The sequence below is a fragment of the Hylaeus volcanicus genome, chromosome 5 (assembly GCF_026283585.1).
Source record: "Hylaeus volcanicus isolate JK05 chromosome 5, UHH_iyHylVolc1.0_haploid, whole genome shotgun sequence".
NCBI lineage: Eukaryota > Metazoa > Arthropoda > Insecta > Hymenoptera > Colletidae > Hylaeus > Hylaeus volcanicus.
The window spans coordinates 28,282,328-28,295,198 of record NC_071980.1 but is presented as its reverse complement, the minus strand read 5'-3'; the positions used below and the strand labels follow the sequence as shown (position 1 = coordinate 28,295,198).

Genomic DNA, 12,871 nt, shown 5'->3' with positions numbered 1-12,871 from the left:
GATACGATAGTTTTTATCGATGTTCATCGATCGCAATACGAGATCATTCGCGATGTTTATCGATTTGGAATACTGGTATTTTTCATGTTTATCAGTTGGAAATGAGTGTTTCCTATGTTTACCGATTAGAATACTATAAAATCTGAATTCCTGATTCGCGATATGTTGGCCACACTTGAAAAAACAAGAAAGTATTCAAATTTCACGACCAATGACCGTGGAAACATATTTTCCAGTCCACTTCCTGCAAACCCTCCAATTACTTCTACATATAACAAATTCATTTCCAGATAAATAAAGTCTTTACTAGAACTGCTTCAGCTTCAAATTTACTAACACAGAGTTTAAAGTTTCCCATATATTTACACGTTGTCCTTGCGCGAACGACAAATAATCCCACTGTTTACCACCATACCTGTTGACTCTTGGCAGGTGTCGAAGCACGGTTTACCACTTTCTCGAGTGTTTTCCTCCTCGAAGAGTTCCGACGTTTGTCCAGCTTGATTTTCGTCGCCTTTCGGCTGCTTTCGCTCCTCTTATTCTTCGGGGACGGCGTGAGGCGAGCCACCAACTCCTTCAAACCACCGACGATTCTACTCGACATCGATACACACCGGATGTCGCGAATTCGCGACCGCTTCTCACGGAGTCTGTCACTCGACTGGCCACCGAACAAGAGAATATCTGCGGTTAACAATAGCAGAATCGCGATGGGTTCATGCCGTGTACGAACGTGCACGAACACGTTTCGACCAAGGAAGGGTAGCAGTAAAGGAACACGGAGGGATCCCCTCCCTTCGTTTCTTTATCGATTCTGATCTGGAATGATCAACGGTGACGGGTCGCGGCGAGTCTTCTTCTTCGCGAAGGTGCACGCGTTGCGAGCAATTGCGGTGGAATACACGATGCATTATTTGACCTTCTTAACGATGGACGTTTAGTGTAAAAATCTATTTTGCCGCATTCGGTTCGTTTAGCCCAGAAGAAAAAATATTCTTGGAATCCTATTTGTACATTTTGTTTCGATACAAATTTCTACGTAACCTGGAATGTTTTTATCCTGGAAATGAATGCTCGGAAGAATGAAATAACATGCGGAGAAACCAGGAAGACAGTTACCTACGCGCATCACTGCGTCGATTCGATTTAGATCGGGGTGGATATACTTTCTTGCTGGACTCGTTTGTTCTGCCGCGATCGTATGTAGGTCGCATCCCATTCTAGAATCTTTTTTCATGACTCGACTCGATGGAAAGCGGCGATAAATGGACACCAGTTTCTCAAGGTACGTTCGAAGAAACTGTGAGAATCGCTCCAAGAAAATGTTTGCGGCTCGCGGAAGTGCCGCGACGTCGGAATGCGCTGGCACATACGACTAATCTCCCCAGTGGAATTAGAGAATTTTCGATTTAACAACTAATCCAATGAGAAGAAACCCTATTTACACGTTGTACGTACGCCGTGTAAGGTTGCTACCGTCGGTTACTCCAGTTTCGCGAGCGATATCCCTTGTACCTTGTAACTATAGCGGAAATACTTACCCCTCGTTGTTCGGCAAGAGTTAACATTGAATGAAATGACGTATACGTACCTGAAACAGAATTAAAAAATGTGGTTAGAATCGATCGATGTAGGATCACTTTAAACGAGATACGAGGCAAACCTAATGTTTTCAGGTCTTGGATCTTTGAGAAAAGGGAACGAGAGGTCGATTTTTTTATTTGAAATTACAAGACAGTCTGAAATGTTCGTAAACGATAAACAGCGTCCACGAGACGACGGTCTCAGCTTATCGGGCGCGCTATTAAATATTTACCAACGGGATGAAGGAGCTTCTCAGCATCGGGCGTGGATTCTCGCTGAATCGTGCGACTGTCTCGATAAAATCGATCGGATTTTCAACGTACAACGGTGGCATTGACGGCGAAACGATGGCGAGTCGAGCGAGACCGAAGAAATTCCGCGACGAGCGCGATGATTCTGCTGATGGCCCCTCTCGATCGATTAGAATTTATGAAATGAAAGATAACGTTGGCCTACAGAGATAACCAGTTTCACGACTACTATTTCTGTTTTTGACATTTCGATCTTTACACTTTACGCGGATTGTTTATTTTTATTCGCTTATTCGAATAAAATTGCTTCCTCTTATTTGTATGATACTGTCGATCTACCATCAGCATTTAATTAGAAACCTACGGAGTAGTTGTAGAGCAATATTCCGGAGCGCGTTATGCGAAGAATCGTTAAAATTCCGCGCGAAAGCGCAAAGTGCATCGCAGGTAGTTACGCGTTAGTGTCGATTAGGAGAAAACGAGCCTTCTGCAGCCGCGTCGATAGTAGTTGGAGGACGCGTTGTGAATTCCATTAACGTTATCGTTCCCGTCCCCGTTCCGGCTCGAGCAACGTAGGAGGCAAACCCTCGCGGTGGATTAGGATCCCGAACATCTCCCAAGAGTCCAGAAACAAGAGTGCGCCAAATAAAGAGAGCACATGGTGGACCGAGAATATCCGACGCGCGTTCGACGCGTTACATGCGTGTCTTTATTTTGGTCCGCGTTCGTGTAAATCAAACCAGAAAATCGTACGAGCTTCGACCACCCAATGTGGATCATCTTCGAATCATCTTCATCTTCGAATCATCTTCATCCTCGAAATATAACATAAAATTATAGAAGACTTGTTTTTGCTCCGTTGTGCATTTATCGATAACAAAGTTTGGATGACGCTAATTGTAAGAATCGTGGGAGATGCGAATTGCCAAATCAATCGGTACGGGACGAGAGATATAAAAAGCGTTTGTATTTATCGATTCAGATGCACTCGTAGACCAACTCCTCGCTCTTTTTCTCTTCGTCTCGCCATACGTAGATACGATTAGGTTACGGGTCACGTGTGTAAAGCGTTTGTTACGCAAGACCAACGTATCGGGTCAACGACTTCCTTTTTCTTCGTGCGCGAATGAAAGTGGGGATAGGAACGCAGCTGGAGCAATTAATCGACTAAAAATAATTACCGAGTCAATGTTAAGCGCGATACGGGATTTCTTGCGTATGCCACTCTGGATTCTTCGCGTTTCTGCGAAGCGACTTTTTCTTGAGAGATCTGGCTACAAACGTCTCGATTCGATCCCTATACCGAACGTCGCTGGATCGAGAGAAGAATGGAGTCGAGAAAGTCTTTGAGCCGTTAAGTGCCGAATTTATATTTATTTTATTTTATTTTTTTTTTTTTAACGTGGCATACGAAACAGAAAGAATTCTTTTTCCTGATTCACGGAATGGATTCACCGCAGCGGTTTTCTTTCGGTGCGATTGTACGCGGATAAGAGCTTTGTCGGCGACATTTACGAGCCAGAACTGTTACGTGGTTATTCGTGGCCGAACGAAGAGAAACAAACCACCGAGAAGATAACGGATAAAGAACTCCTTGTGCTTTTCGTCCTATCTCCGCAAGTTTCGAATCCGTTTTTTCGGCTGTTCTCGGCCAGCCGAAATATCGACCGAGATAAATCGTCGCGCAAACATCGACAGGTCCCGAGAAGATCCTGCTCGATTATCGCCAAAGATTGGCTCTCGAATCGGCAGGTTCGATTGGCCAGTCCTCGTAATCGGTCTCCATTTCGTGTCAATTCCTAATTAAATTTTATTATATTAATAACAGATGACACATCGAAGTATTACTCGATCGGACCATGGATTCGATAAGATTAGGAAATTAAACCCTGGAAATAACGGTGAATTACTCTGCTCGTTAACACGGGCAGATTTTCGAGCGAGCGTTAATGGAAATCAAGTGAACCAAGGGGGACATCTTTACGATCTTGCAAGGACTTAACGGATAACGGTATCGCGAGTTATTGTTCGACAGGGTTTCTCTACGTTCGCGCTCCAGATTTTACCGTAATTAATCAATCGGCCCGTACTTTATTCTTCCCAATTTAAATTCTGATTCTAATACGATCCTTCGTCAAAGTACCGAAGCGAAACAAAGTAACCGAATAAACGATCGGAGTCCTGTTGCCCAACTCGCGCAACTCACGAGCACGAACTTCTCGTCGTTCGGCGTGTTTATCGACCGACGAGGTTCAACTTCTAACGATTAGACGGGAATTAGACTGAGTTAGAGCCGCGAGACTGTTTCAAAAGCGATCATTACACCGAATACGTTACACGGTTACGAAACGACGCGAGTATGTATTATCGAAACGGTGCTTGGGTGAGGTGCGCGACAAACTCGATATCGTTTATCTGGATCTCGCTTATCTCGGGGTTAACGCATCGCTCGCCCACGCGACAGTTTTATAAAGCCACCAAGTATCCACGCTTTTAGTTTTCCACCGGAATAGTTACCAACGTTTTCAGAATATTCAGAATTTCCCAATGAAAAACGAGAAGAAGTTACTCACGATCCAATGATTCAACCGTCTCAAAGCTACTCAAACTCTCGAGCCACTCAGAGTTAATCGAACGGAACACGATGCATAGCCCTCGGCGAATTAACATATTCATTAATCGAAGCTGAAGAACGCGTGTGAGAGAACATCTGTCGATCTAAGCTGATCCTCGACACACGTGCTCTCTCTCTCTCTCTCTCTTTCTCTGCCAGGAACCCAACATATGTCGTGATTCCCTCTTTTCTCGATTTCAATTACAAACTCTTTTGTTTCCACTCTTTCTCTCCCTCTCTCTCTCCGTTGGTCTGGTACCGATTGTTTTTCAGGGCGAACGAGGGTTGGGTCCATTTGTAACCCCCTGCAGTCGTCCGCGAGAGCCAGCGTTCCCCCGTTGATTTAGAACGATTAATTACGCCATATTTCGTTGCCACTTTCGTGGGTCGCGCGCAGCCCCCTTGAATTTACAATCTAATTTCGCGCGGCGTTTAAATGCCTCGTACCGTTCAAGCGTGTCGCGCATGGTGATGCACGCGGACTTTCGGAGCACGTTTCGTCGCAGGATAATTAATAACTTAAACTAGAAAACGTCGCGGAGTCGAAACGGGTCGAGCGGATAGCGAGACAGCAGCCAAAGTCACGCATACGCGATCAACGAGGGTAAACGGGAAAAGAATCGGTGGTCGAGGCGCTCGGTTGCGTAATTGTCGATCCATTATGGCTCGATCCGCGCGACGGAAGTGGATTTTCCAGATAGGACCAACCGACTCGCAGGCAGCAAGCACGAGCGAGCATGGAGGGCGTTTATTTCGAGAGAAGATTAAGAGACCGGTCCCGTACTACGGCCCTGTTCCCAACGACCACCGCCGCGACTCGGATATGCGGTTTTTAACGGTCGAACTATAAATACGCCCGTGTACGCGAACACCGCGGCTTCCAGAGCTCTTGCTCGCGTCGATGTCGAAAAAGCCATAAAATAATCGCGTAAGAAGCCGAAAGTGCATCGACCGAGGGCATTCTTTGAGAGAAAACGTTGAAAATTGGTGGAAAATAATTGAAAATCGGTCGAGGTACAGGGGGGGCTTCGATTGTTGCAAGCAATGGGGCCTGAAACACCTGCAACAATCGAGGTAACCCTACCGCTACGCCTACCCTCGACCACTCAGAAATACACCGAGGAATACATCGAATTTTTATTTCTAAACAAGTTTACTCTTCCTCTCTAAAAACTCGTTCCCAAATAATCAGGAATCTTACTGTATAGGTATATAATTTTCTGGCCTGTTTTCAACGTTTTGTAGTGGTTCTGTGCTCCGTACGACGTTGAGCTTGTTAATCCCCGAAAGGGGTACCTGGAACCCCAATTATCAACGTCTTAGGAATTCTTTTGTACTGACATCGGCGAGTTATTTGTCCCAGCTGATCGAAATGAACATGGATCAATCTATTATGATAAAAATACAATGAAAAACGAGGCGTGTAAGACCTATCAGGGAATATTTGAACAGTCACGTAGTCTAAATTGACTTTTAATTAGTCGATAAAGGCCAGCGTCTCCTTCTGCCCTCTCACCCCGAATCGGTGGTTTCGGATTACAAAACAAAGCCGGACAACCGAGTACATTACGAAGTTTAGTTATGCACCCACGAGACCGTCGCCGAGCATTCGATTCTATTTTCTGTGTGTCACCCCTTCCCTGTTCAAAGTCAAATACCACTGACCCAATTTCTAAGCAGATGTACCAGACAGCTGAAGATTCAACGATCAGGACTTTTGAAAAAAAGTTGCCTCGCTTCATCGTTCAGGAATTCAGCTCGCGTAAAGTAGCTCTCCATCAGCCACTCGGGTGGGTCTCTTTAGTCACGATCGCTCGAACCAGAGCCTTGGTGGCATTTCAGATAACTTTAAAAGCTATTGGATAGGGTAATAGAGATCTTGAAAAGTAACGCTGAAATTTTTCAGATTTTCTGGAAGCCTGCAACGATAAAAATAACTGGATCCGAGCGAAATGAACACACGTGGCTGACGGAGGCAGTGAAACTAAGATGGCTGACGGATGTATAGCATTACTATCATGAAAATGCATTTCATGCCTCGCACGCATTTTTCCATACGTAATACGTACGTACGGAACAGCTCGACAAGTTTTACGAGATCCTCGAGTGCGTAGGGTGAACTTGGAGAGGCGATTAGCGGGGACGAGACCGGGCGATTAGACCGATTTATCGTCCAGTCCTGTACCCTGTCTAGCAGGCATCATCCGACACAATTCGAAAGAAGCTAGACCGCGCGAGAACGACAAGGACTGATGTTGACCCGAGGCCAGCGATTTTATTCAACCTGTTGAGGTACACTCCTCGTTCCAAACGGACGAGTTCGAAAGAACCTCGCACCCCGTTCGATTTAGGCCACTTCAGGATTGAATATTCGCCCCAATGGTCCATTTCCGGCACACTCTTCCCTCGCAACGAAATAGAATGGGTTCGATCGTTGACCCTTCGTGATGGAATCGAGAATCGTGAGGAGAACTTGGCAATCGTCCACGCAACGAGCCACGGTGTGTGTTACTCGATTGCGAACACAGCCGGTCGTTACCCTCGTTTCGTCGGCACGATCATTTTTTACAATGGTTCTGCTCGTCGAAACCGCGCCGCCATATGCGTGGTTCACACCGACGAATAGGTTTAGGGGGGTGCTCGAAAGCGAGCTAGCAAAGTGCCGAGTTAATTGACGTAGGAAGCCAACGAGTGCCTCTGAACCTTTTTTTTTCGTCTATAAAAAACGTTTTTGTGACGACGATGAGCTGGGTTCTGTAGCAACCTCTTTAAAATTCTGATCATAGAATCTGAATTCCATCCAGAGACAGTGCTCGCCAGGTGCTCCGGATACAGTGGCCGCGCGTAGACGCGAATACGCAATTAACGCGTTTCCCGAACCAGTTTGAACGGTGAGCGGCTTCGATAACGTTGCATACTGAATGACGAAAGGACGATAGCGGGATGAATGAAAGCTTTGGAAACGAAACGACGGTAGGACTATGCTCGTCGGCGATGTTCCCTCGATGCGTGTTCGCGCTAGAGAAGCGCCACTGCGACAGGAAACCTCGACCAACGGAAGCGATTAAATCCAAGAGAAAATAAATGAAAACTGGTGGCGATCTCCTCGTGCCTCTTTCCCTTTCCTTCGAATTAGCGAGAAGCGAGGGATAACGGGCACCCGCTGGGAAATAAGGGCCCCTCGACGCTGGAAACTACGCCATCGAGCGCAACGCGATCCTCTCTTCGAGTTTGTTTCGACGGTCTCTGCATGCAGCGTTTCCCTGCTCGGGATTACCGGAGAGTGAGTATAGATCGTAAACTGTCGCCTAAGATTTTAGTTTAAACGACATTTTCGTTTTTGAAGAACACCCACGCCAAGAGTAATTCTCTATGTACCTTTCGGATACCTGAAAGATTCGGACAGATATTTTTTATTTACGTCTACGCGAGATACAGCATCATTGATGTATGTACTACACGATCAGTACCCTCAACAATAGCGCTTGACATGGCTGACGTGAGCTAACGACTCGTGGAATTCACTATCACGAAACTGAAATTTATCAAATGATTTCTCCCGCATCGTGAACATCGTTCGAAGATATTCCTCGTAGTCCCTTGGAGCGGGCAAGTCTCTATGATAGGTCCCCGTGATAGCTCGTTCGAAGAGGAAAAACGAAAAGGTCGAGCGGATATCATGATTCCTCGTCGCGTTTCTTACTCCACCCTCTTTCTTCCTCTCTGTTGAGATGTTGCAGCGTCGGAGGGACATTTGAATACAATGTCTCGGCGATTGCCACTTCTTCCACGATGCCGTTGGAGACCGGGGGAGATAAAGGGGGTTAAGGTTAACGCTGGTCGGAGACTTCAACGAGTGGACGTTAGGTGACTTTTCTACGGGAAGCATGGCCAATCGCGTCTCGCGCGACGCTTCACCGAGAAATTCCCATTTGACGAGGAAGGGACGTGATCGATTGTTTACGACGAAACGATTTATTTATACTTTTTCTAGGCTCGCGAGTCCATTCAATTCCGATCCATTCACCTCGAACTGAATACAATTTACAATAGGATCGGGACACGCTAGGAGTACCAGTTTCCTCGATACATTAATCATTAATTAAAGCAATCTAAAACAGATCTAAATTTAACGCATAAATTTGAACACATTGTGTGCTCTATTCCCAGGGATATTTTTAGCTTCATCGACTTCTGGCGTATTGAAATATTACGTTCTCCGCGCGAGCACCGATAATGAAAGGAAAACAAACGTATTTTTGTTTAATATTCATTATCCATTTACATTCAATAAACTTGCAGTTGAATAGATGAAAGAGGAAAAGTATTTTCCCACGGAAGAAATGGTTAATTTACTACGGGGTACTTTCAAACAATGTTGACATTCTAAACTACTATTTGGACAATATCTGCAAGAGAAATCGCAGTGTAGCTCAACTCAAAAATTTCTTCTACCGACACCGCTACGCTTCTCAGCCCACCGTACATTCTCAAGTGTGCACATTAAGATAGGACTTGCGTCAACTTGTCCAGCACTATTTTCCTCCCTCGGAATGTAATAAACGCCAGGAATTTTTCTGAAGAAGGCTGAGATCCGAGCAGAACTCTTTGCTCGGATACCACGCCTATCCCGCCGTTAATTATATCTACGCGTGTATGAATTATCTATCGAACCGTTCGATAAATCAAAAAACAGTCGCGCGTCCGAAACAAACCCAGTCGATCGGTTGCTAAACTAGCGTAAGCCGAGCAGCAATCAAACGTTGCAACACACCGACTTAATTCTTCTACTCTAATGCTCCTCGGCCTCTAATTACGAGTAATGCTACACCGACCACTGCCAACAGACGCATTTCTCATTGGCTATAATTTATGACCGCGCCGCTTTATATCTCCCAGCTATGTAACGCACTTGCCCCGTTGAAATGTCTCGCAACGATGGGAAAGCTACGGCGACAGAAATTTAGCCGGGTTAAAAAAACCATCCACTCGACAATTTCTGCGGGACCTTTTGATCGCCATATTGAAAATCCTCGAGTTGATCGGATTGCCAGACATCCACTTATGCTGTCACTTATTCTCGAAATCACGATCTTTTCCGCCTAATCGTCGCATGAACGGAGAAGAAAGGTACGATTTCGAGTACCTACGCGAGTGGAGAAAGCAAGGTGAAAGTTCGAGACTCGTACCCTGTGATAGTCTTCAGAAGCAGACTATAGTGGAATGACAGAGACTGATGTCGTACCGAGTCAAGAGATCTAATTTAATTTGTCGAGGTCTAACCGAAGGATTCGTTCCCTGTTTCCCTCGAAGCGAAGCGTCATCTAGCAGGAGGAATCTTTTCGTCCAGTTTAGCGACAGAGTCTCGCCACGAGAAGGACGCGGAGACCTGCTCGTTCCACGAGACCATCCGATGGATCCTTTGTGCTGCCAGAGAAAGGGAGACGAGGATAAGTGCTGAGGGCGAGCTACGGCCCTGAGCACCGGAAGTCCTCTCCCCTTGCTCTTCGTGCCTGTCTATCCTACGTAACCCTCGCTTAATCGACAGCGTATCTACTCGTTACGATTTTTCTCTCGCTCTCTGTTCTCCAAGAAAAATGGACGAGTTCCAGTCGACGTTTCGCGTGAATCTATTACATTCGTGGTTCCACGAACTTTGGCGCAATTAACCCTTTAATTAGGATGTACGCGATGAAACAGTTACTAGAGACGAACGGTGACGAAAGGGACGTATTTCAGTGTCCATTTTTTTTTTCTGACTTAATCATTGATGTGGGAAGGTTTCGGTGGTCGAGACTTTGAGATTAAAAAGACAGGGCGATTCTTCGTCTAAAAAGATGAAAAGATGAAGAGTAAAACTTGGTCTAGACGGTTTCCTCTCCGAGAGAAACGTATCAACGTTGCACCGAAATTCTGAACGAGAATCGGTGCTCTTCCCACGGGTTCAGGCGGTGTAATCGTTCTGGCGTGTCAAGATTCGAGAGTCCAAGGCTTCGTCCTGTGCTTCCAAGCCTTCCTCTCGAGTTGCAAAAAACCAGAACACAGGAAGAACGGGCCAAGGATCACGGATAGCGACGATCATTCGATACGCTCTTCTCGCAAATGTTCGAACTGCGTTCGCTGCGTTTCGGAAGGTTCTCACGCAGTGGAAACCGTGAATCGAACGTCAGTTTTGAAATGGACGCTCCACCGTGGCTAGATACTCTTCCTAGCACAGCGAGGCTTGCTCTCTAGTCAACGATCCGGGATTCCCTGGTCCTTCGCGGTTTACCTCGGCACAGAATTCTTTTTATTCCACGGTTTATCGATTCGTCGTCCAGCGCTTTCTGTGTCAAGCGTTCATTCTTCAACGAAACAAACTTCCTCGAGAAATTTCGAGCTGCTCGGGAACAACTCTTTCGCATCTCTACTCGAGAAGCGAGAATCAGCGACGGGATCGAGCATCTTGCGAGTAGCCTGGAATCCTGATCAATCGCGAGCCTTCAAAAAGTTTATAGGCATTCCAAGAAATAAAAGAACAGCGCTGAAAGCCGACGAAAGGCTAACGACTCGTACTTTCCATAGTCGAATTACAGTCTCGCCAATTGTCTTTCCCACTTTCACCGATTCCGCGGAAATCGTCGATCTCGGGAAGCATGAATGAACGTTATTTCGCGATACCCCCTATCGATTCGAAAGGACTCCGTTATCAGGCTCCGCTTATCTCGCGATAAATACCGAGCAACCATGACTCGGTGTTTGTTTGGCCTCGTGATTCTCGATAGTTATCTCGCGCACAATTGCTTGTACGAAAGCAAGCGTATTGCCGCTCCATTGAGAACGAGGCTCTTCGTAACGACAGCAGAGAATGAGTTCCTGATTGGCAGGAAGAACACCGTCAGACGTTTACTTCCCATTCTTCTTAACGTCTAGCATAATAGTACTCGAGCTACTGTTCAACGTTACGTTCCCTCTGTTGATTCAGGTTCGAAAACTGAATCGAACCTTAATCATTGTTTAGAGAGTCTCTATCTAACCCGCAATATTCAAACATACACGCTCGAGTGATATTGTTCTCCACTGAAACTCGCTCGTATTCTACGTTCTTTTCTCTGTACTTTCAGAAAGTCCAACCGGAAATCGATTCCACGAACTTGAAGTTACCACAGAGGTAGCTTTCGTAGGAACGGTAAAAGTTGGGAATCGATTTCGGCGGCGATCGCGTGGAAAGTAGGAAATTCAGGTGGTTACGATGGCGCGGCAGGAAGTCGAGCGGGCAGATTCCGAAACAGCGCACCGAGGATACAAATTGCACAAAACGGACGATGTTATGCGATCTTTATTGCATCGGGGATACCGGACACGAATCGTTACGTCGAACCTTTCGTCGTTCCAGCGGTGCTCAGGAAGATCGCAACGAGCCGATAACGAAGCGGCTGACCCGCCACCGGAACGCCTACGAAGACGTCGTTTTCCTTGCGTAACGCATCCTTGGACACGCCAGCTCCATTTTTCCGCGATATTTCGCGGTCCGTTCTCCTCGAGCATTTCCGCCAGGGACGAGGGATCGAGCTCGATATGTAAATCAACCATTCGAATGCTGCCATTTTAAACAATCCATTTTAAAGAATCCATTTTCACCTTTTTAATTCCGGTGTCATACTCCGAGGAAACGAAGCTGTCGATATCTCGGTCTGGATTAGCATACACCAACGTAGGAAATCCTAAATTCTAAATGTAAATCCTCTTCTAAGTAACAGTCGAAGCGTTAAACCGAATCACGAGCCCGAAAAGGTTCCAGAATCGTTGAGCTATGAACTTCGTCGAACGGGGCCGGAGTGTCCCGTGCGAAGCGTCGACGGCGTTTTATTCGTTGCTTTTCGACCCCCGTGGAAACGCTTCATTTGGCCTTTTTCATACGAAGCGTAACTTTTCGCCGAGGCGACAGCGGTACGCTTCGGTGCAGATGCGCAATTGCATCAGAGGCTCGTCGTGACTCGAGCGCGTCTGCACCGCTGCCTCCTATCCATCTACCGACAGTGAAAGCTTCCACGCAAACTCCGTCGTGTACGTGCTTCGCTTAATACCACGGGATTCTCACCCCGAATCTGATTAGGGTTTTTCGAACCGACACGAGTCGGTTTCCGCAAACGTTCGCGTTCGGGAAGAGTCGCTCGTCGCGATAAATTATGTGTACCACAGGTACCTACCATTCGATATTCGAACAACTTCCTGGCTATGGTACTCTCGATAAAGAGCAAACATCCAGACAAACATTCTTGAAAATTTCTGCCGAGATTAAATATTATTCAGACTATTGGAGTCGATCTATTTTTTTGTAACTTAGTCATGAATTTCTTTTAAATTCATTTTATTTCGTGCTCAACTTTTAGAATTATATTTTTGAGTTCTTCAAATACAAGAAAAATGAAACTGTTACCTC

The 12,871-nt window shown here is 46.0% G+C and overlaps 1 protein-coding gene across 3 annotated transcripts in view; it reads right to left on the bottom strand.

Annotated features, from left to right (window-relative positions):
- The window catches only part of LOC128876079 (signal-induced proliferation-associated 1-like protein 2), a 44,054-nt gene that overhangs the window by 19,706 nt on the left and 11,477 nt on the right, over positions 1-12,871 (bottom strand). The window contains exon 1 of one of the 3 annotated variants that reach the window (XM_054122155.1): positions 416-774. The exons of 1 other annotated variant lie outside the window; for it this stretch is intronic. In XM_054122155.1, coding sequence (XP_053978130.1) covers positions 416-604 — 189 coding nt within the window. In that variant the 5' untranslated portion in view covers positions 605-774. Of the gene's footprint in view, positions 1-415; positions 775-12,871 lie in introns of those variants that run through there. One more of the 3 variants, XM_054122152.1, reaches the window with a different exon arrangement.